Below are 25,457 nucleotides of genomic sequence, written 5' to 3' on the forward strand. Positions count from 1 at the left end.
CCTTATTCCACCTCTTTCCTTCTCCAAGCTCACCAAGGAAGCAGTTTCAGCCTTTGTCCATGCTCTTAGGAGGTTAAGGTGCAATTCCTGAGCTTGGAGAAGGTTCTCCCTTGATAATCTTCACAATGTGTGTAGCTTTTCTCTCTGGTCCAGAAAGTACAAAATTTCTCTTTTATCTGGGCTTGGACCTCCCCCAGTTTCCTTAAGTTAGGTCCTAAACCCCCTGCGGCTTCCTGCCGAACAGTAACTCAAAGAGAGAAAATCCCATGGAGGCATGGGGCATCTCCCTGCTGCAAACAACATAGGTCTAACCAGTGACCATTTTGCTCATCCTTGTGAATGAACTTACGAATCATGGATTTTAAAATCTTATTTAGCCGTTCCACCAACCTGTCAGTCTGAGGGTAGGTGAAACAGATCTAACGCCCAATAATTCACATAGTTCTTTTAGTGTGTGAGTATCTCCTTCAGAATGCCAACTAAAGAGAAAACCTGAAACAGTGCCTGCGCAAGACTTTTTGCAGAAATGTTGCACAGCAGCCCTTCTTTGCGATATTGTATTGCATCCTTTAGAACTAATAAAAAGCGAGTGAAGTGCCCGATGAGGTCCGTGCCAATGCATTAAAATTGGACCTCTATTAAAGGTAACAGGTGGCTGGCTGGTTCACCAGGCAGCAACAGAAGCCACTGACACGTCTCTGCAATGGCCTGAAAAACCTCCAGGAAGGCCAGTGGTTGTCCCCTTCATCTGTTAGAGTGTCACTGTGGGTTCCAGGAGGGGCAGCGGTGGTGCCCAGGAGGTGCCAGGACGAGCAAAACAAATTGCCCAAAACTTTGGTGTAGCACTCAGCCTGGTTCTGCTACCGTTCTAGCTGTTGTTGGTGCACTGCCATCTGTTCCATATGCATGGCGGTAACTCAACCACGATCTTGGCGCATTTGCTGGCTACGCCAGTTGCTGGTCCATTGGCATCACTGTGGAAGTAAGACCCGTCACACTCAGCACTGTACTATGAGTGACAATTTATTTATAGTGCTTTATATACAATAACAGAGGTGTAGCTTTTCAGCTTCTGTTGGCTAAGTTTGCCCTCTTCTTGTCCTCTGTCTGCTCCCACTCCTCTCTTCTGGGTCCCGGCATGCTACTCAAATAGTGGCGACATGATGAAATTAATGAGAGACGGCTGTGACCTCCAGCCTTCCATAGCACTGCCCCCTGAACCCACTGTTACACCCCGCCCCTTCAGCTGAGACACAAACCATACCCCACCACACCTACTATTGCCTGGTTTGAGTCACTAGAGTCAAACATCTCGAAATCTTTATGGAAAAATAAACCATCACAAATAAGTTTAAAAAAAATATACGAAAGACAAAACCCAATGTTGGTCTAAATTAAGCTTGTTAGACAGCCCATGGCTGAAACTAGAACAACTCTTTGGAAAAGTGAAAATCTGCCTTTCATGAGCTCCAGTGTTAAGCATCATAGCTGTTTTAAAAGCCATAAGAAAGAGTGCAGGAATTTCAATTTTTTGATAAAAAAAAAACCTAAAAAACAAAACAAAAGTAAAAATTTAAAAGCAGTAAAAGTAAGACTGACATTGTGTCTCTGTCAATGATGCTGCATCTCCAGCAGACAACAGCAAAATAGATGAAACTCACTATCACAGGCTGGTAGAAGATCTCTAACATCTTGCTGCACACATTAATGGATCTGAGCTTCCTTAGAAAGTACATTGTGCTCATCCCCTTCTTATACACAGCATCACTTATGGTCCTCCAGTCCAGTCCGTCATTCAGGTGAATACCCAAATACCTGTATCTGTCTACTGTTTCCACCCTAGTTGTATTGGAGATTATGTATCGGAATTTCAGGAGCAGGACCACGCCTCCAAACACGCTCCTTCCGGTTGTCATCTGTATAGGTTCCCCCAGTTCTGCAAACTGTTTATTCTCATTTACGTGCCCCACCCTCCCTCCCTCCTTGTTTTCAATTCTTTAACTTCTTCATTTCTATTTAGTACATGGGGATCTGCCAGGCCCGGGAGCCGTCGCCAATCCCCTTCGAGGCCTTCCCCAATCCACAGCTCAATTCATGTCAAAGCATTTACTTTTACCTACTAAAATGCTGTTAAACCTAAAATGGGGACGTGGGCCCAGCTAGTGAAGTTTTTATTCTCTGGAAGTCAACCGCCATCTTTTTTGTCTTGCTGACATTCAGATGGAGGTGATTGCTGCCTGCCCACCAGCTCCCTGTACTCTAACTCCTACCCACCCTAAATGCACCAAACCACTGCTGTGTCATCAGAGACCTTCTGCAGGTGGCATGTTTCACTGTTGTACTACAAATCCGAGGTGTAGAAGGTAAACAGGACATAAGAGGTGACACCCATCTTGAGCAGCTTCTCACTCAGCAGAAGTAGTTGGATGAAGGCACAGGAATATAAAAAGAAACATGATACTTGCATGTCACCAGTACCATCCTGGTGAGAGTGACCATGCTGCAACAGGTAGACAGCAGTATTATCCACCCCCACAAGAGGCTGGAAAGCAAACTGAAGAGGGTTGAGAACATGTTTCACCTGCAAGCTGAACCAGTCTCTTCAGCACCTTGATGGTCAATAATGGTCTGAATTCATTAAGGCCAGAAGGGGTGGCTTTCTTTGGTACTGGCACTGACAGTCAAGCGTCAGCCAGCAGAGGTTGCATGAGGAGAGGAGGGCTGCTGAGACAGGGCAATGACGGGAGGGGGTCAAGCTGTTCTAGCACTGAAAGCAAGTCTTCACCAGTTTTTCTCACAAAGGTGGTCTCAGTCTGGAGCTGAAGGGGTGCAGCAGAGGAGGATGTGGATGCAGGGAGGTGTTGATGAGAGAAAGAGGGGATCCAATTTACTTTGCACACAGGTATGTTGATGAGTGTGTTTGTCAGCTGCACACACGCTGACTGCTGGTGAGGCAGGTTGGTAACACCTGGCTGTGTCTGTGGCTGCTGGCATGGCTCTGTCACAGATGAATGAGAAGAAGATGGCTGTATCTGATCTGGCCTCACACAAAGCTTCTTGGCTTGTTGAACTTCCTGTTCAGTCTTTTTTGTTTCAACAAATCTTTGAAATCTTCTTTCACTTGTGCTAGAGGTGCAATGTCAGATTCTCTTTATCTTTTTGCCCTAAAAACAAACACAATAGAATTTTCAGGAGCTGATACAAACTTTTTTCAGTGATCTTTTCATCGTTCAGTTCAGTGATGCGCACGTGTACGGACTGCATGTTGGCAGTTTGGACATACGTAGTGTCTTTGGTGGACCAATCAGGATTCTTTTTGGTGTGACGGCATCTTTCTGTTTCTGCCTGACTGAAATATGTGGCCTTCTGTTCATTTGACAGTAACTTCCACTGTGGACAGAAGATCATAAGAACACACTGTCAGCATGCATAAGTACACAGCTACACTGCTACAACACATAACTATAGGACAGCTGCTACACATGCACAAACACCAGCATAAAGCATGAACAGATACGTATATATATGCAGATTTACACACTTACACTCGTTCCCACAACTGCATTTACCGCTGCACTTCTAGTGATGTTCAGCTCAGCCATGACCTTTGACCTCTGCTCTGTCAGGTACAGCATGAAAGCATTTGGTGGCTTCTTAATATATGACCACTCTTCATTCTGCTGGGATTGATGCTTTTTTTTGCTGCAGGAATAAAATGCAGAGTAAAAGCACGTGTTACCTCTGTATACAACTGTGAGGAAAGTAGTTTAAAAACAATATGGATAGTGGAATAAACTCCACTTCCCATGACTATCCAATAGGAAGCAGTGTATGGGTTGATGCAAAAGCATGCAGTATTCTGGCTGATGTGCAACTATAACAACAAAACACATGCATTATAAGAAAACAGATTTTCAAGATGTATCATATATGATATAAACACACATATTACTTTAAGAGTGCATTTTAAAGAGGACCATGAGGTCACAGAGAACCTGGTGTGAATTATTATGAAGCAATTTATAAATGAAAAGTTACTGAAGATGTGACACGTTTTCTTTTTCAAAGAAATTTGCTCATGGAGTTATCTTTGACCAAAACTTATAAATTACCCTAAGTGGAGATTCTGTTCATGCAGTTGCTTATTAATGAGACCTTTTACATCCAGGTCATGACCTTTGACCTTCTTCTGATGTATTGTGGATAATGTTCAGTTCTAGTGTTATTATTAGTTGGGGTTTAGTCTAGTTAATATTGTCATTCATGCTCTCTGGTTTATGTGTCATTTTCCTGTTTAGGTCTGCCTTGTCCTCTATGTATAACTTTTAGTTTAGCCTCATCCCCCTTATCTGTTCCCATGTTCCTCTCCTTGTGTTCCTTTCCGTTCCCCCAGTCTGTCATGTATTTCATGTCTGCGTGTTCCACATCCTCTTGCCAAGCTTGTGTTGTCACGTCTACATCTCTCCATGTTTTCTGTTTTATTTCGAAAGTCTTGTGTTTCCATGTTTAGTGTGTTTAGTTCTGCTTCCCCTGTGGCGTCAGGTTAATTGGTGACAGTTGTGTTTTCACCAGGTGTTTCCACTTTCCACTACCCCGTTACCTTTCCATGTTTAAGTCCTCTGTCTTCCTTTGTTCAGTAGTCAGTTTGTCTGTTTGCCTTGCTTAATGTCACGTCAGGTCCTAATCATTCCAAAATTCAGAAATGTCAGCGAAACATCAGGGTGCACAATTTAAACATAAATTTTCATCACTTGGTCCCAGGTGGACCGTGGAGTGTCATTCCAGACTCCTCCTGGAAAATCATCCGTGGAGCGAATTGCCAGAATCAATGGGGTCTCCTGTGAAGGCCCTGCCATTTCTTCCTCCCCTCGGACAGTGGTGTCGGACAGCCTCACCACTGAGCACAGCTTATATGGGCTCATATGATAGTTGTTTTTTTTGTTTATTTGGTTTCTCCTTTCCTTTTTTATTGTCATTACCCTATAAGACTGGCGTTGGTTGTCACACTTTTCAATCTTGCATGAATTGTTGATCATTGAAACATTGTTCAATAATCATTCTTTTATTAAATCAAAGCTTAAGATGCTGGTTCAAAATGGGTCTCTAACCCTAACCAAAAAAAAGTAATTAGCACTCTGTCACTGTGTAGCAACCAACCCCATAGCAGGGTTGGTTGTTACACACCTCTTTATAAACCTAGCTACCACTAGCTTTAATTTGCTAGTGAAAAACTGACTTCACCTTTTTAATAAGTGTCCATATTTATATAATGGCTAATGTTTTGTGATCTATCATTTATTTCAGATTTATTTATGTAGGTAGTCCCTTTGAAATTTAATGCCTCATGTAATATAATAAGGAAAACCATATGAAAAATTACTCTGACCCATGACAATTACATAAAACTTCTTCCTCTCAAAGTTTTATGTTGGGTCCACAAATTCACCAGTAAAAAAAAAAAAGAACAAGTTTGTCAGGTCAAATGTGTGATATTAACACAACTCTACAGTTCTCACTAATGTGCCAGTAACAAGCAATGTGACAACCAACCGGCCACACATTTTTCAGAAACACATGATTGGGAACAAAAGTTTTCATTTCTTTTGGTTTTAGTTTAAAGTAAAAAACAACAACAACAAACAATTAAACGTGAAACTTTAAATCAGCCAGTTGTGCACATGTGATGAGAATAATTGCAAGAAATTATTATGACATTCCCCTCGGTGTTACTTTTTTTTTAAACCAATTGTTCACCAATAAAATTTACATTTGGTAAAATTTGGTGCTTTATAGTACAATTGGGTCACTATTTGATGAGTACAACAACAAGTGCTAAATAATTTGTCTTGTGTCTTGGAGGTGTCTCCTCCTGCTACAGGGAGTGCAGAATTATTAGGCAAATGAGTATTCTGTCCACATCATCCTCTTCATGCATGTTGTCTTACTCCAAGCTGTATAGGCTCAAAAGCCTACTACCAATTAAGCATATTAGGTGATGTGCATCTCTGTAATGAGAAGGGGTGTGGTCTAATGACATCAACACCCTATATCAGGTGTGCATAATTATTAGGCAACGTCCTTTCCTTTGGCAAATGGGTCAAAAGAAGGACTTGACAGGCTCAGAAAAGTCAAAAATAGTGAGATATCTTGCAGAGGGATGCAGCAGTCTCAAAATTGCAAAGCTTCTGAAGCGTGATCATCGAACAATCAAGCGTTTCATTCAAAATAGTCAACAGGGTCGCAAGAAGCGTGTGGAAAAACCAAGGCGCCAAATAACTGCCCATGAACTGAGAAAAGTCAAGCGTGCAGCTGCCAAGATGCCACTTGCCACCAGTTTGGCCATATTTCAGAGCTGCAACAACATCACTGGAGTGCCCAAAAGCACAAGGTGGGCAATACTCAGAGACATGGCCAAGGTAAGAAAGGCTGAAAGACGACCACCACTGAACAAGACACACAAGCTGAAACGTCAAGACTGGGCCAAGAAATATCTCAAGACTGGTTTTTCTAAGGTTTTATGGACTGATGAAATGAGAGTGAGTCTTGATGGGCCAGATGGATGGGCCCGTGGCTGGATTGGTAAAGGGCAGAGAGCTCCAGTCCGACTCAGACGCCAGCAAGGTGGAGGTGGAGTACTGGTTTGGGCTGGTATCATCAAAGATGAGCTTGTGGGGCCTTTTCGGGTTGAGGATGGAGTCAAGCTCAACTCCCAGTCCTACTGCCAGTTTCTGGAAGACACCTTCTTCAAGCAGTGGTACAGGAAGAAGTCTGCATCCTTCAAGAAAAACATGATTTTCATGCAGGACAATGCTCCATCACACGCATCCAAGTACTCCACAGCGTGGCTGGCAAGAAAGGGTATAAAAGAAGAAAAACAAATGACATGGCCTCCTTGTTCACCTGATCTGAACCCCATTGAGAACCTGTGGTCCATCATCAAATGTGAGATTTACAAGGAGGGAAAACAGTACACCTCTCTGAACAGTGTCTGGGAGGCTGTGGTTGCTGCTGCACGCAATGCTGATGGTGAACAGATCAAAACACTGACAGAATCCATGGATGGCAGGCTTTTGAGTGTCCTTGCAAAGAAAGGTGGCTATATTGGTCGCTGATTTGTTTTTGTTTTGTTTTTGAATGTCAGAAATGTATATTTGTGAATGTGGAGATGTTATATTGGTTTCACTGGTAAAAATAAATAATTGTAATGGGTATATATTTGTTTTTTGTTAAGTTGCCTAATAATTATGCACAGTAATAGTCACCTGCACACACAGATATCCCCCTAAAACAGCTAAAACTAAAAACAAACTAAAAACTACTTCCAAAAACATTCAGCTTTGATATTAATGAGTTTTTTGGGTTCATTGAGAACATGGTTGTTGTTCAATAATAAAATTATTCCTCAAAAATACAACTTGCCTAATAATTCTGCACTCCCTGTAGTTTGCTGTGTAGGAATTTGAAGTTCGGAAAGATTGACACAAACGGTAAATGGTGAGGTGAGTAATAAATATACTTTTAGCAAATCACTTCTCAACTCCCATTGTGAGGAAACAGGATTTTATTTGTGTTCTTCAAATGCTGCAGGGGTTTGAAGACTTTCAGCTGTGAACAATGGGTACTGTCAGAACCACTCATAAAACAGACTGACTTACTGATGCTTCTGCTTTAAATCACAGTAAACTTTTATTTAAATGTAATCAATGTAAAGTAAGTAGTATTGGGTTAAAATACATGTTACCTTTGTTCATTTACTGCTGTGCTTTTCCTGAAGTATTAAAAGCTTTTGACAAAGTTACAGCAGGGAGAGAAGCGGAGCCAGAACTACCTGTAATTCTGAGATGTCGGCAGTCTAAGACCCAGTTACCCAAATGCTAAAACAACTTTAATCACTTTGCTTCATTTCATGAAGCTTCCATGTGTATCCGCCATGTTTGCCACACTAAGCATTAAGTTTACTACACAGACACAAAGTTTCACAGTTAGAGATGCCAAAGTGACGTAGTGCTACTTGCACTGGTTTTTGTGGTGCCGCAAAAATAAAACATGAAAGTCAACTATAGGTTTGAAGACATTTTTTAAAATACATTGACATCAAAGTGACTTATGGCTTTTACAAGAGGATTTATAACTATTTAATTTTTTTAATTAAATGGTCAATATTAATCTGTTAATACATTATGGTATTTAAACATTTCCATAATATAACATTTTTTAAAAAATGATATAATTACTGTTGTTTATAGAACCTGACAAAGCTGAAAACTTCAGCCATACGTTGCATCGTATACAGTGTTCCTATGCCTTCATACAGTAAAAGCCAACAATCCACCAAGGCGGGAAAGAGGTAAAGTGTAAACTAGCAGAAGACTGAATGGTCCCTCCGGAGGTCCTGTCAGTGCTTCATACGTCAACTCCCTCCTCTTTTAGAAGTCTGTTATCTAACAGGACCACAGCCACCTGTATTTGCCGTGGTTTCAGCACTGTTGCGCTAACATTCATAGTCCTCAATGGAACAGTGCTGTCGTGGTTACAGTGCTGTTACGTTGCTATCTTCTCTCATGCTCTCCTCACTACTACTAGTTGTGTGGGTGGAGTTTCCGTTGTGGCTGGAGATCATCATGGCGCTGTCTCTCAGGGATGCTCCGACATTACTGGGCAATGAGACACTCTGTGGGAGGGGCCTACCCACGGTGTAGCTATGTGGCCCATTGCTAAGTGAGTCTCTGTCGGGCATAGTGGTGCTGTTAGTGACCCGGTGGGAGTCGTAGGGTGTCAGGCAGTCATTCTCCAGAATGAGGTCACCTTCATCATCATCATCACCACCATCATCACTGTCACCCTCAGCAATGCTGTTGCTATGGTAACAAAAGACATGCCAAATGATTAAGAAAAAAGTGAATGCAATATAAACTGCACGTGTCCGTTCCTATTGGCAACTTGTGAATAAAGTTGAGAATTCAGCTAGCTTTGACTGCATTTTTCTAAAATTCATGATTCTCATTATTATTTCAAAACAACAGTTTCAATGAAGTTTCATTTCATTAAACGTTTAAGCACAAACTTCTTTTTCTTTTTCTCCTTTAACAGATATGATGTATGCCAGTGCTGCCACAGTCCCCATTCTTTCTGTTCATTAGCAGGCCCAAAAAAAGATAGTATGCATGACAAACCTTGCAGTGATGGGATTGCTCAGAGAGGCGGGGCTTTGTGAGTCATGTGACACGGCAGAGCCTGTAGATCCAACTGAGCCCAGAGAACCCGAGTTACCTACGGAGGTTTTACTCCTACGATGCGTAACATTGTTCCTCTGGTTAGCTGGCTTTACGGTCACAATAAGGTTGTGACTATTTGCCACCATCATGTCTGTGACCTAAAATGACAGATGAGATAGTCAAATAGGGCTTAAATGATGCGATGAAAAATGCAGCTGTTTTTCTTAGATTTAAAGTGTACATGTTATATATAACATATAATATTATTTTTTAATGAATATAATATTGTGCAATTTGCACTCCACTCTTCTCCACACAATGCCAGTCTTACTTTATTTGTTAGTTTATTTGTTATTTATTGTAGACTTTACTATTTTTACTCTTTATCATGTTGCTGTAACACAAAAGTTTCTTTTTTGCACTCCACTGAAACATGTGACAGTTAAAAGCTAAACTTTAGCCATTAAGAGCGGCCCATGGTGAAATTAGCCATTTGTTTTACCAAACTGTATTCTACAAGGTGGGTGTGCGTAAGTATGGGAGGGCCCGGTAGCTTTTAGAGACTTGATTGGGCAATACATTGTCAGTAATTAAAATGACCGAATGGGCTGCTGTCAGCGCTTGTAAAGCCAGTGCGCAGCAGCGCTTCAATTGACCCATTGGCCCAAAAATGTGTTGGCCTACCAGTATGCCAGATTACCAGTCCAGCCCTGACTGATTATCATTAAAATGCTCTAATGAGTGCATATAGAGTGACTTAACACCCCGTTACTTTGATACATACAAACGCTGGTCTAATCATTACTACTACTTTTACTTCCTAAGCTGTTTTTGAACTGTTACTTTGTAAGCTTGTATCCACTACGGATAAAGAAAAAAAAAAAAAACGACACACACAAGTGCGACTGTGTTGTAATTTATGGGCAAAGTACATTTACTGTTCATGAAAAAGAAGCACACTTGAATCTTGATCAAGTTAATTCTGAATCTTCTGTATATATTGAATTTTCTTTGAGCCTGGAAGGGCATTTACCTGATCCAAAGATTTTCCTGCTACATCGATGCCATTGACCTCGAGGATCTCGTCGTTAACACCCAACAGCCCAGTGCTTTCTGCTAACCCACCACGCACAAGACGAGATATGAACACCCCTGGAACCTTCAGGAGCAAGAAGAAAGATACAAATATTCATATATTCATAACTTTTGTCTTTATGTCTGCGTGAAGGTGCTACTTGCTGATATTTTTAGAGAAATTTTGAGATGGGGGTATCTTACCGGCCCAATCATAACTGCACAATTGGTACATCATTGGTGAATTACAGGGAAATAATTCATCAATTTTGTCAGCATTAAAGGCAGAATACTGTCTTGTAAGCAGGGTAAAAGCAAAGTAACAAACCTTACCTTCTCTACGCCCTGCGGTGTCACCCGCACGCTCACGCCGTCACGTATGTAGAACCCAAGTGGTTTTTGAGTGCCATGCTTGTGAAGTCGTACCCGTCGATGTGTCTCAGGCAAAATGTCCACATCGATGATTGAAGAAATCTGTCTGAAGTTCTTTGGCGGTCCAATCATGAGGCCAGATCTGCCCTTTGAGTGGGTGGAGCCTGAGCCAGTGGCACGCAGGCTCGTTAAGCCCAGCCCCTTTCTACGCCTCTGAAGGGAGTTGGTGCCAAAAATGATAGGTTCATCCTCTTTAAGAAGACACAAAAGAATGGAGACTGTTAATGGCTACTTGCTGATTTGTGATTCTTTTAAAGTGTTAAACTTTACAGTTACGGTGTATTATTTACACCATAATTGGAAAAAATAAAGTCCATCCATCTTGTTCTGCTTATTCGGGCTGGGTCGCGGGGGCAGCAGCCTAAAAAGAGAAGCCCAGACCTCCCTCTTCCTGGCCACCTCCTCCAGCTTGTCCAGGGGAACACCAGGGTGCTCCGAGGCCGAGAGATATAACCTCTCCAGCATGTCCTGGGTCTGCCCCGCGGCCTCTTCCCAGTAGGACATGCCCAGAACACCTCACCCAGGAGGCATCTTTGTTAGATGCCCGAACCACCTCAACTACCTCCTTTCAATGTGGAGGAGCAGCTGCTCTACTCTGAGTCCCTCCCAGATGGCCGAACTTACCCGATCTCTAAGGGAGGCCAGCCACCCTTCGGAAGAAGCTCATTTCCACAAGTCTTTGATACTGGATAGTTGAACTTTTCATTCCAAAATTTCTACATTCAAAAGATCAGAGCTTTCTTGTGTGTACTGTCAGTCTCAGATATGAACACAATATTACTACTAGCTTCAGATCATTTTTTCCCACAGTTCCATTCTGTCTGTATCCATATTTTGTCAGGAATAAAACCAGCCATTTTAGCTAACTGAACTACAGATACAGATAGCAGTTGTAACACGCAGAATAACTACTAAAATGTCAAAAAATGTAAACTTTCACAATTTTCACATTTTTCAAAACTTCTACCCAGTTCTATAAAATCTTTGAACTTATACCGGAATGACGGAAAGAGAAAAGCATGGAGAAGAGGGAGAAACAACTCATCATCTGATGCACATTAGCTGTCAAACAGGGTTAATGGGAATGTATGGCTGCCAGTGTGTGTGTGTGTGTGTGTGTGTGTGTGTGTGTGTGTGTGTGTGTACACATGCACGCACACATTAGGTCATTGGGAAGCAGCATTAAGCAGCATTAATGGTTAATGCACAAAAATAATGTTTCCTATCAAGGCATACAGAGCCAGACTAAAGCATGAAGACACAAACATGGTTAAGCCTTCTCTAAATGCACAAATAATGCAATCAGATCCCTCTAATTTTGCAAAAGCTATTTTTGGACCACTATAGATCAACCTGTATTGATCATTATTTTGTGTTCTTGTATGTTATATACAAGGACACAAAATATAGTCTTTTTCAGAAAAGTTAAACATGTGCTAAACCTCATACAAAGTTGTTAAATTCCAGTGTGTCCCAGTTAGACCAGCTCCTACAGGAAACAGTGAGGAATGATCACTGCCCCACCACAGTCTCAAATAACTGCAAATATTTATGGCAGACCTGTGACATGCTAGCTTTACTTTGCACATTTTTTACTGAATCTCATCTTTGTTTATTTTTTGACCCGCCCCATACAGTAAAAACTGGTGACAATTCGAACCAAAAATTTCATATTTGGATTCATCCGACCTGTTGGTACTGATACTGATTTTCAGTCCAGTTCTAGCGTGACCGCTAATGATGGTAACAGCAGGCATAAACGACCTGTGTGACTGTTTTCTGCCAAAATTTTAGCCCAGCCAGGCTTATTAATCAGTAGTCTTGGCATTCTGGCTGCAGGGCCTTCGCTCATCTTTTCACATTTTATAAAACACTCTATGACCTCATAATTAAATCAACAAAACACGCACTATAGCCGAAATTACAGTGAACCCACGATCTCTAACATGTATGTGGAGTGACATTGACAGACAACATCAAAGCTATAAGATCAGACATGAACCTCCCCCTCTCTGTGGCTAAAGCTTTAAATACTTGCTGCTTACTACTATCATAAGCTTTAGAGCTCAGAAATGGTATTCAGGATGGCCGTAAAGAGTAAATCTGTGTCTGTGTCTTAGTGCCCCATATATCTGTCCCTAATGTACCATGTTCCTGTTATCTGCAGCTGTCATGAGCATTTGTATGTTTCTTTCTAGTGTGACCTCACTCTGTAGTGGCCCACCATCTGGAGCCCAAGGGGGTGCCATATGGCCATATGCAGTGCAGGACAACAACAGGCCTGTGCACAGTGCAGACAAAGGGGGAGCGTCATTCTGTAAGGGCTTTGTTACTTCACCTCCTATTTAAAAGCAGACTATTAGGTCTGAAACTGTATCATTTTTTTTCAATTGTGATAAAAGCTCCTGTAATCACTGTGACGCTGTTTTACATTTAAAACAATGCATCAGACAACTGGTGCATCTATTGTGTTATTTTGTTTAAATTGTATTTGTTAAAACACACTTTTTTCAAAGCTCTTGTGTTTTGAACCCATCAACCATGATTACTTAGTCTGTTTACCGCCGCTCCATTTCTTAGTGTTTCTCTCAGTGGAACATGACATTTCTGTGCCACGTGTTACAAGTTGTACTGTCTCAGTAGTTTCCAGTTTGAATCATTTTAGTTTATCAGATGCAAAATTGTGATGTGAAAAAAGGTATTTTGTCTCTTAGTTATCATAAATCACCTCAGCAACATACTCAGGGTGGAGCAGCACAAAGGTACACACTGCTCTTCTGTCAGTATTACTAAGACCGTAGTCACTTTGATTCTTCACATGGAACCTTACTGATTAAAATACATATAACTGCTTTGTTGTGTCAAAGTCTACTCGATGTAGACTTTGTTGCAGTGTTAATGTGTTAAAGTAATCAACAAGTGCAAGTCAACAATTCTCTTTCTCACACAAACACACACACACACACACAGTAGTGGCATTGCATGGATCTGATATGACTGATGAAGTCTCAAAAGACATCAGTCATATAAACTGAGTGAGATTATCTTGCTCCAAAAAGTTAAATAAACTCACTCATGGCTAATGGCTTAAAGCAGCAGATGGGTTTCTATCCTGTGGTATCCCCCTGTCTATCCCTCACTCACAAACACATACTCACAAATGCACACCAGTGCTAACACACAAAGACAAGCTGTAGTAAAGGTCAAAATGAATGTAGCCAAGTAAGAGGAATTGAAGTGGAGAGAGAAGCGTGTAGGAAAGGAAACACATATCTGCTGTTTTCAGTGTAAAATGAACTTCTTGTTGCCTTCATAAAGGGTTTGATGATGTCTTCAGTCATTTAGAAGTCTTTCACATTTCACTGAATACTTACAAGTGACACTAGTGAGCAACAGAGCTGCTACAAAGACTACTAATAAAAATGTGAGATCCTTACTGAACTTATTTGAGACAGACCTGGTTAGTTAAAAACAAACTATCGTCACCACTTAATCTTCCTGTTGCTCTATCCTTCAGCTGTGCAAATTTTGCCAATCATGTGGATGCAGTGAATAAATGGGATTACACTTCAGGAATGAAAGATAAGTGATTGTGGGAATAGATTTTAGCTGCCTTACTCAAGTCCTAATCCTTTCTAGTGACGCCACTACTCCTAATGCAATGCATGGGTTTAAGATTTTCCAGTAGGATTTACAGGATTTTATCATTTCTGGACTGCAGAGTTTAAAAGAGTAAACAAAGCGAATACAAGCCTCCTCAATAAGATTTCAACAAACGTATTGCACGTGCACATGTTTGCTCTCTCTGTGTTTCCAGGGCCTTGTTTTCCTGAGCTCGCTTCCTTTTTAGTTCCCCAGACCATAGAGCTGATCTGATTTGCTGGCAGCTGTCTGTGACTCCGATCTCTAGCAGCCTGCTAAGCAGCACATTAATGTCATCACATCCTGAGTTATGACATAGCATGAAAAGGTGTACTGGGAGACAACAATGGTACAGTGTATTAGAAAACACTCACATAATCCATAATGATGGATGGATAAACATCACCACTGTCAGCAGGTGTAATAAGTGTTTCTGCTTCATATGTAGTGTCTCAGGGGTAAACAATAAAGCTCACTAACATTACAGTCTACCTGTAAAATTACAGGATACATTTTTGTCTTTCTTGAATTATTCACTCTTGCTATGTCTTGGGCACAAAGTATGTGCTACCAGAGGTGTGTGCTACGAAGCCAGTTTAACTGGTTAGTGACGTCATAGTTGTCAGTGTCACAAGGGTGGTTCTCTTTTTAAACTTGGATACATTACTGTGGATTATGTTCAGAGCTTTGGAAGTGCCAATTTTTCACTAATTCTTGATTTGTATGCTTTAAAAAGAGATTTAAAATTGGAAGAAGCTGCCATTCTCAGTGGGAATACTGAGCTTGCTGACCTCTGCCGATTCAGTGAAGTAAAATCCAGACACATAAGGGTAACAAATAAGTCCTCAGTGTACTTTTGAGCAATTAAATGATTTCAAAATTAACATGAAATTTAACAAGCAGTCAGATTAAATGCCAGCACTGGAATAAATTGTTTAGAACCAGCTGGAGTCAGTGAAGTGAGCTCGGGAAAAGCTCAGGAAAAATGCGTGCATGACCTAAATTGTCGGACAAGAATTATCAGATTCTGTAAATTCTTTAAAACTGGTAAGCAGTGATTGATTAGAGCAACGGGATTGTTCATGTATAGCGAGGGTGTGCTGGGAATGCCTGGCAAAGGCCCCCGGTCCACGAGATCTTAAACTCCCACTTCAGGTGGAGCTTCAACAGCATTCCGAAGGAGGCTAAGGACATTGAGTCCGAATGGACCATGTGCAACACCTCCATTGCTGCACATGAGGCTACAGGCTACTGCACTGAGCTGCAGCTGCAAGGTGGCCGGTGCCTGTCATGGTGGTAACCTCCGAACTTGATAGTGGATAACCGAGGTGAAGGGAGCCAACACGCTACAGAAGGAGTCCTGTTGGGCTTGGTTAGCTTACGGGACTTCAGAGGCAGCTGATGGGTAACGGCAGGCCTGGAAATGCCTCGGTGTTCTCCATTAAAAGCTGGAGGAAATGGCTACGGACAGGGAGGTCTGGGCTTCTCTGCTTAGGCTGCTGACCCAACAACGTGGCCCCAGATAAGCGGAAGAAAATGGATAGACAGGTGGATGTGATCGTCCACTAGTAAATGAATCATTGATGTTATTCTCTTGGAGGGACGAAAACATTTTAAAAAGACATGAAATATACTTTGGAAGCCATTAAAATAACTGTAGGATCAATGTGTAGAAAGACATATAACATGTTGAGATCTGTCATTTAGACTGCTTTGCAAAGTAATTTTTCAAGCCTAATTAACTAAAAATGTATTTTTACCTCGTTTTTTCTCTTACCTCTCTTGGTTATAATAATGCGGAGCAGCGGATTGGCTGATGCAATGGCTTTGTGGTAATTTTCATCATTGTTGATTGGAAGGAGGTCCCCGTGGACATCTGCATATCCCAGTAGCACATCAACACCAGGGATGTGATGAATCGTTTGGAGGAGGCGGTAGAACTCCTTGAAGCCCCCTGGACCATTTCTCTTCAGAGCAAAACGACGATATTCTGCATCAAACTGTAGAAGGCAACAAACACACATCAAATGATTTTTAATAGTGAGGCTCAATCTGTGTTTACAATTTTAGCTAAATGTAATACTAAGCATTTTAAGTGTGGCTAACCGCTACAGCCACTAACTAGGAATGGATAACAAAACCTGTTGAGCCTATTTAACATACTTTGGGATTCATTCTTGAAGACCGTAGTCCTTAAGAGTTTTGATACGATGTCACCTCTAAGCATAGAAAAAGTGCGATGTCACTAAAACCTATCTAGAAAAGTTTTAGACACTTCCCTCACATCCAACCTGTGGGGCATACACACTGACAACAGTCAACATCGGCTGTTTCATTTCCAGCTTCAGAGTCATGATTCTGTCTGACACTCTTCAACTTCAGATCACTGTTCACAAACTCTTCCTTCAACATGACCCCCACTCTATTCTCTTCCTATCTGTACTATGAGAGAACAGCTTGCATCCACCTCCAATGCCCCTGGCCTGGGTTCCTTTCACCTGGTCTCCTGCATGCACACTATATCTAACTTTCTTCTCACCATCATATCAGCATCTCTCTCACTTCAGCAGTCATAGTCCCTACATTTAGAGTCCCTGCATTCACCTCCACAACCCTGCCTTTGTTTCTCCTTGTTTTCAGCCAGCAGAAGCACAGTTTCCACCAGCACCCTCATGGCCAACAGCACTGGAGGCTGTGGGTTCGACTGATCTGACATGGAAAGCTCATTCTTGATCATCTGCATGTTTTATTTTCCAAAGATATTATGCCGGATGCCCTTCCTGACACAACCCTCTCTATTTATCTGGACCTGTTTACCGCCATTTCCTGTAGCTTCTCTCTCAGTAGCAGCGACTGCATTGCGTTAAATCAAAAAGGGGATCCTCTTAATGCATTCCTAATTATCGATTCAATTCCATTTTATTTATATAGCACCAAACCACACAACAATCGCCTCAAAGTGCTTTATATTAGTATAGTATAGAAGTAAATTAATCTACATAGATAAGGCTAACGTGAACACCGACAGTAAAATTTGAGATTTTGTTTCATTTCAGTGCTAAAATCCAAGCCCCTCATAAAGGCCATCCTCAGTAACCACCTTTGATATGGATGTAAAGGTACAGTGCCCATTTCATGAATGGAAACACAAACAAGGAAAAATCACAGGGAACTGTAGGGACAGTACTGGTACAGGAGTTTAAACATATTTCAAATATTATGGAATATTTGTTATTTTTATGTACTGTAGTAACAAATCTTAAAAATTATGTCATTCTATCACTCTTCCTGTATCGTGACATCTCCAACTTGCATGATGTACTGACAAGGCACGTACTGTTTGTGTGCTGTTTGGAACTAGTGATGCCTGGCGAAAGCAGAAATGTTTAAAAATTGTTTAATTAAAACTGAGACATGACCTAAAACTCAAACTCTGGAGTTTAATTTTTGTCCCAACTGTATATTATAACAGAAACTTTCAAACAGTAATTACACAATGAGATTCACGCTGACTTTGTTTTGTCTCCCAACATTATGCTTCTTCCGGTGGATATTAACACAAATACTGTGCCTCCCTTTAGCTCTATAATTAACAGCACAGAGTATTAGACCTCTCACTGGCATGTTTGCCTTGAAAGCTATACTGGGCGTACTCAGTGTGAAGAATGTGTGCTTTATCAGAGCATTCATCTGTATCTTGGACTCTAGGGTGGCATGCTACTTTACCAGTACTGTCATATGATATATGGAAATGTTGACGTTGCTGCATTCAGGGCCGTAATCAGGTTTTAGGGATTAGTGGGGTACAGAAGAGTCACACTGGTGCTCTTTGTGTAAGTAAAACAATAAGGTTATTTTTAAAGTGCTTTTCACATATGTGTTGGCATAAAGTGCTCACATGTTCTTATGAATAATAACAATACGATTGAATGGAAAATGGAAGCACAGTTAACAGGAATATAAAGCCAAGTTCAAACACAGCATGAAAGAAAATATTATAAAGAAAGTTATTAAACAATAAGAATGAGTCCACAGAGTTGGATAAATGAAGTCAAAGTGGGACTTCAGAAATCCAAAATTTCTTTTGCCACCGGCTGAAAGGCTCCATCCCCACCCCAATCTCACACGAGTAACACATTCTGAGATAAAAGATTGCTGCATTTCCATTTAGTGCTCTGTATATAAGTAGCCGGTGTTGAGTATAAAGCAGGAGTAATATGAGCTGACTTAGGAGAAAACATAAGTATTCTGGTGGCAGCATTTTGTATTGCTTGAAAATGAGAAGGAGATGATTTCACTTGTATTTTTATTTTTTATTCCTATTTATTCTATTTATCCCCTTTGTATATTTTATTTATATTTGTCTCTGTATTTATATGTGTGTGTGTGTGTCTGTGTGTGTGTGTGTGTGTGTATATATATATATAACAATTCTGTAACTGTAACTTCGGTCGTTGCTGTGCTTTTTTTGGAAGTCGAATTTCCCAGAGGAACCCACCCGAGGGATTAATAAAGTTCTATCTTATCTTATCTCTTATCTTATTTCCTGGATGGGATTGAGCAGAAAAAAAGCTGGGATCCAAGGAAAACTGAGGCTGTGCTCAGTGACAATGCATCTGACCACTTGTTCCCTTGCGTGCCCCACTGACTGGAACTTCTCATCTATAGACTGATTCTCCGGGTCGTACTACCTCAGGCTGCTTCACCCTGTCTCTCCTTGTCAGCTGGTCTCTGATCCTGCAGTCCTCAGCATTCACTGACGACTTAGAGTCAACCTGCGCTTTCTCTGCTGGCTGCTGCTGTTGATAATTGTGCAACTTTACAGATGGCACTCTGTCATTCTGGAGCCAATAAATCATTTGCATTGAATGATTTTGTTGGTTTCATGACGTTTGACTTTTTTATTCTGAACTGAATCCTGGTAGCGCAGGACAGACTACAGAGGCCTCACTGGGGTTGGTTCAGATGGGTACTGGGACCCTGGCAGAGGAGGAGGAGAACTAATATTAGTGTTTGGAGTGTTTCACCAGTTAGCATCGCAGTGGATGCAGGACAATTTTATATCTTTGAACTTCAGCTTGTTAGAGTTGGAGGTAAAAACTAATCTACCAACCACCTGGTTCTATCAGCCCTGGTCAAAGAAAACAGAGCTGTCTATTTTACAAGGCTGGCTTTTAATAGTCAGCACAATCCAACATTATTATTTGATACCATTACCATGATCATATCACCTGCTTAACCTGCTCTTTCTGTTTTTTCTGATGACAATAGCAAAAATTTTCTTCATTTTTTTTCTTACACAGGTGCAAATGAAAAATACAATATGTTATGCACTGGCTCTCCATCCATTCTGTCCCAGGCTCAGCATAGAAATCTCTCTAGTTTATACACCTGTGGCCATGAAAGTGATTAGAACACCTGAATTCAATAATTTGGATGGGTGAATACTTTTGGCAATATAATGTATTTATATCTGTTCCTTTTTATTGGCAACTTTGTACAAAAGAGGAATTTGTTGCTGTGTCATTGTGTAAAACTGTTCTCATGCCATGACATGTTGTTTCTAAAGGACCACAGCCTCCTGCCAAAGGGCAGTGTCACAAACAGTTTGAGACAGGCAAGCAAGATCCATGCCGACCCCCCACTTCATAGAGTCCTGGAGGTGTCCTAGAGGTCCTGGAGGTCTACAAGTCTTGTAGGGAGGCAGATTGCTGCCAATCACCTTCTCAGTGGAGGGAATGACATGCTGCAGTCTGCATTTGTCCTTGGCAGCAGCACGGTGATGGAGGAGGTGAGAATAGATTCATTGATGGAGAAAAACTGCACCATCACTGACGTTGCAGGTTGTATTTTCTCTGTTGTGTCTTCTTGATGAGGAGGCTGATGTTTGGGAGGGATGTCTGGTTTCCACTGTCATCTCCACTGTTTTCACAACATTTAAGCTCCAGGTTGTTGTCACTGCACAAAGTCACCAGTCAATCTCGCTCATATAGACGGACTCATCTCCACATGAGATAAGCCCAACAGGGTGGTGTCATCTGCAAACTTCGGGAGTTTACAGACTGGTGTCTGGAGGTGCAGCTGTTGGTATACAAGAAGAAGATTAGAAAAGTAAAGACAGAGCCCTGAGGGGAACCAGTGCTGATGCAATGAAAGACAGGAAGTCAATGATCCACCTGCAGGTGGGAGCAGACACATTCAGCTGGGAGAGCTTTTCCTGCAGCAGAGTACGGATGAATATATTAAAAGCACAACCAAAGTCCACAAAAGTAGCCTAGCATAAATTCCTGCAGAGTCCAGGTGCAGTGCCATGTTAACAGCATCACCTACTGACCTGTTGGCTCTGTAGGCGAACTGCAGGGGATCCAGGAGGGGGACAGTGATAGAGTTTAGATGTGATAGTACCAGACGGTCAAACTCTTCATGACTACAGAGGTCAGAGCAACAGGTCGGTTTGTGATCCCTTTTTTTAAAAAATGGAACAAGAATGATAAGTCCTGTGGAAGCAGGCTGGCACATGACATGTCTCTGATCAGCACAGGGCTTCAGGGTGGATGGAGACACTGAGCCTGGTCCTGCTGCTTTCTGGGTGTTCTGTTTTGAGTTTGTTTACATCTCTTTCAAGTAGGGAGAGAGGTTTCTAGGGAGATGGAGAAATTACTGAAGGGATGAGCATTTGAGTCCAGATGAGGGGAGCAGTATTGCTGAATAACAGTCACATCATTACACCAGCCACTGTAAGCAGAAAACCAGATACCTCCACCTTTGTCTTGCCGAAGAACTTCATGTGGCAATCTGCTCTGAAGAGTTGGAGTTCTACCAACTGCACCACAGAGTCCAGTATAGATCCACTCAAGTTTCCATAAAACACAAAACAGCCAATTTAGAGCAGTCTCTGTTTTTCCCCATCAATAGCTGGAGTTCATCTATTTTACTGCCCAATGAGCTTATGTTCCCTGTAGTGGAGTATGGAGGCGGTGGAGATGCAGGAGTGTACCGGCTTGCTTTCCTCTCCTACAGCGTCTCACTTCATGAACCTGAATGGCCAGATCAGGCAATGAATGATGGAAATAAGTCCTCAGGAGTTGTAGCCCTGATGCTCATTAGCTCATCTCTGGTGTAAAAAGTTCTGGTTGTATGGCAAAGCACAGAGTAAAGCTGAAAGACTGCGCAAAATATTCACGAAACTGTTCCCACTAAAAATGTAAACAACAAACCGGTTGAGTTAAAAACACAGCAGCCAGTACAGCAAGGCCATGAAGGCATTTGAGCAGGAAATATGATCAGCTGGTGACGTGTGACCCAAAAGTAAACAAATGACTCAGCCATCATCACTGGACCACCAGCTAGTTATACTCCATACAACCAAATGACATATCACAACTGTCATCTTGAGCTGACAGTTGTTGTGAGTTGGTGCTATATAAATACAACTGAACTGAACTGAATGACAGGAAGAGCAGAGATTGGACAGTGGGTAAGATACTGATCCATTCTTCAGAGGGTAAGTGTGTGACTGATAGACAAAAGCACTAGGTGAATGTGTGTGTGTGTGACTGCGTGAATGAGACAAGCAGTAGAAACTGTTGTAAATGATGAAACTGAGGAGAAAGGTGTTGTATAAGAACCAAACCATGTACTGATTCTAATAGGTGATAACACCGTCCCGCGTTACTGAACTGTTGAGTTACTTCAGTTACTGCTAAAGAGTTAAGCATTCGACTCACTCTTTGTCACTGTATATAATGCTGTCACTCTTACTGCACTATAATGTGTCATCACTGACAGTAGCACACTGGAATAAAAGGAAAATCTCCCTCTTTTTTTGCACTAATCAGTGCTGCTGTCTGCAAGCTGCACTCTCTGATACAATGTTCATTTAGAACATCATCAAATTCATATTATTGGATTTCCTTAAAAAATGGATATCATTTTGAGGCTATGTTGCCCATTCTAGTGTCAATTTCTTTGGATAATCATGGGAAACACAACTTGCTTATAAAGGATGAACGTTGCCACTGTGACATGACCCACTGGTTAGTAAATCCCATTGTAAAGCTAAAAATGTTCCCTACGCGATCAGTTTGCAGGCGGATGTCATGAGCACGGCACAAACCTGACTGTGAAGCAGAGGAAATCACAGAATTCTCTAACAGGAGCTTCATTTACTAAACTGCCCTTCATGTTGTTTGACTTTAAGCACGTCACAGGACACAGACTTCTACAGAACCACAGGTGTTTCTGACACACCCCCTCCTACCTACAAAAAACTGCGTGGGTTTGAGCACTGACTCAGTCTACATATTTCTATACGTGGACTGGTCCACATTCTTCATGTGAAACCAGTCTACAGTCTGTGCGAGGCGGCTGAAGGGCCTGTGGAAGGTTTTATCTTTAAACTATTTTTCAGTACATTGAAAATGCTGCCAATATTTGAGTTTACGGACACAGCTTCACCTAAAAAATATTTTGGTTTTCATCTTCATGAAAGCACTTACTATTACAGAATAATCGCACTGTAATTTTATGTGTTCGGTATGCTTATTTCTCATTATTTCTCTTATTACAAAAGCTAAACCTCACAAACAACTAAAATGTGAACACCAAAGAATAAGCCAACACAGCTTGGCACCACACCACCACAAATCAATCAGATGTTAATGTCATGACTTCTTAATGTACCTATGACCATAATGCATTATGGATGAGCCATTGATTCCTAATGGCTGGTTAATGTAGAGCATGTGACCAGGCTGTGGTTTCATGATAGATGGATAGAAACAAACCTCTCTGTTTTTAGGTCTTTCAGCGCCTCTGTCATGTTCTTATACACACACACACACACACACACACACACACACACACACACACACACACAGAGAGAGAGAGAGAGAGAGAGAGAGAGAGAGAGAGAGAGAGAGAGAGAGAGAGAGAGATCGAGTTAAACACAGGACTGGGATTATCGAGGCTGAGCAGGCTGACACGATGTTGATGGTGTTGGTGGTGTTGGTGGGGGGGCTGCGGGCGGCAGCAGCCAGGCCGCTGTCAGCTGAACCCGGTCGGATTTCGTTTCTTCTAAATATCGCGTGAATTTGCAGCGGCCAGATATTTGTGTTTGTTACATCACGATCTGGATGAGAAGAGCGGAGGGCTGGGGTCCTGATAACGCACACCCTGCGTCGCTAACAGCATCAGTCAGCAGCCCATCACTTACTTTGCTCTTGACCTCCACCAGGTTGTCCGACAGTCTGAACGAAGTCCGCTGCTGCTGCTGGTGCTGTTGCCTGGACATTGTGCTCCTCGGTCGGCTGCTTGTCTGAGGCACTGCGGGTAAAAATATCCGCTGGAGGTCTGACAGCCTGGCAGCTCCCTCCTCTACTCTCGAGCGTAAAGCTGCTGAGGGGCTGCAGCGGTATTGGTGTTGTCCTCGGACAGGCTCCTGGCTGCTGTGCTGCTGCGGGCCCGCCTTTCGTTCCTCCCGACGCGCAGAAACAAACCCGGCTCCTCACAGGTGCAGTCCGGTAAATCCAGTATGAGATCTGAGGTACCAGCGAAACCCGCCCTTCTGCTCCCCACCCCTCCTCCTGATGAACACAGGGGGCGGGACGTGATACTGGAAGAAGAAAACACAACATGACCTGTCTATTACTCTCTCTCTCTCTCTCTCTCTCTCTTTCCGTGTGTGCGTGCGCGTGTGTGTGCTGCTCCATACTCCAGTGGACAGATTCATATTACTCCTCCTTTGCTTTTGCTGGCACAAGGACAGAAAGGATAATACTGTGTTCTAATGTCAAATCACTTTTACTTATATCATACTGATAGCCTGGTGAATATAAAATGTTATATTTCAGAGAAAAACTCAACTAGTGCAAACAACGCACTTTTAACCAGTGTGGAAACACCAAGACAGAAACAAAGAGTGTATTAGACAACCAGCTGTAACAACCATAAGTTATGTTCCAACCATATAATGTTAGAGCACAATAGTGCTGTGACAAAGCATTTGCATCCTTTATAAATATGCATAGTTTTATGCATATTGGGTACATGTTTCAGATCACCAAACACATTTTACTATCAGACAAAGATGAGAACATTCAAAATGCAATGTTTAAATTGTGATTTCATGATTTTCAATCAAAGAAGGCTATCCAGACCTACCTGACCCTATGCAAAACAGTAACTCCCCCATAAACCTGAGTGTGCTGCACTTGGCAGCTGAACTGCAATCAAGTGTTTGTGGTAACTGGCAGTGAGTCTTTCACATAGCTGTGGAGGAGTTTTGGCCTCTTTTTTGTTGAATTGTTTTAATTCAACCACGTTGGATGGTTTTCTAGCATGAGGTCATGTTAAAAAGCATCTCAGTCTGATTTAATTCATTTGATCATTGGTTTTTTGAGCCATTCAGAGGTGGACCTACTATATGTGTGTGGATCATTGTTCTGCTGCATAACCCAAATGTGCTTGTGCTTCAGTTCATGAACTGGTGGATGAACATTCTCCTTCAGGATTTGCTGGTAGAGAGCAGAATTCATGCTTCATCAATTACATCAAGTCATCCAGGCCCTGAAGCAGCAGAGCAGCCCCAGACCATCACACTACCACACCACCATGTTTATCTGTTAGTATGATGTTCTTTTCATGAAAAGCTATGTTAGTTTTATATCAGATTTAACAGGACTCAAACTTTCCAAAAAGTCCAGCATGTCTCCATTGTTCAAGTTTTCTCCATTTGTGGATAACAGCTGTAACCATAGTTACCCACGCCTTAGCAATGGCTTCATCCCCCCTGTTCAGACTAATAGATGTCAGTGACTTTGTTTCTCAGCTGTTTCCTTGGATTAAAGCAGAATTTTAGACTATTTTACTTTGTTGGATAGGTTCTATTTAAGTGATTTTGTCTGTCAAAAATTCTGTCAATAATCAGGCCTGGCTGTGGCTAATGAAACTGAACTCCATCCATCCATCCATTCGCTTCCGCTTATCCTTTTTCTGGAGCCTATCCCAGCTGTCATAGGGCGAGAGGCGGGGTACAGCCTGGACAGGTCGCCAGTCTGTCGCAGTGAAACTGAACTCATCTTTCCAAAAGAAAAT

General features: G+C 41.9%; 1 protein-coding gene across 1 annotated transcript; it reads right to left on the reverse strand.

Annotated features, from left to right (window-relative positions):
- Positions 1-8,530: 8,530 nt before the first annotated feature.
- On the reverse strand, positions 8,531-23,655 carry pard6a (par-6 family cell polarity regulator alpha). Its single transcript, XM_085357795.1, has 6 exons — positions 23,578-23,655; positions 16,141-16,363; positions 10,623-10,912; positions 10,249-10,374; positions 9,174-9,373; positions 8,531-8,858 (listed from the first exon to the last, which is right to left on the reverse strand). Exons 1-6 carry the CDS (start codon positions 23,653-23,655, stop codon positions 8,531-8,533), a joined length of 1,245 nt encoding a protein of 414 aa, XP_085213921.1.
- Between the last annotated feature and the right edge of the window lie 1,802 nt (positions 23,656-25,457).

This window comes from Diplotaxodon limnothrissa, linkage group LG7 (genome assembly GCF_057381915.1).
Source record: "Diplotaxodon limnothrissa isolate DT_005_m linkage group LG7, D_limnothrissa_male_GT1.1, whole genome shotgun sequence".
Lineage (NCBI taxonomy): Eukaryota > Metazoa > Chordata > Actinopteri > Cichliformes > Cichlidae > Diplotaxodon > Diplotaxodon limnothrissa.

Bases quoted from the DNA above. Each gene is read 5' to 3' on its own strand.
- pard6a (XM_085357795.1), bottom strand. From the start codon at position 23,655: ATGTCCAGGCAACAGCACCAGCAGCAGCAGCGGACTTCGTTCAGACTG. The intron at 10,375-10,622 runs GTAAGGTTTGTT...TTGCTCCTGAAG, and splicing joins CACCGCAGGGCGTAGAGAAG to GTTCCAGGGGTGTTCATATC. The intron at 9,374-10,248 runs GTAAATGCCCTT...CTGTCATTTTAG, and splicing joins CAGGAAAATCTTTGGATCAG to GTCACAGACATGATGGTGGC.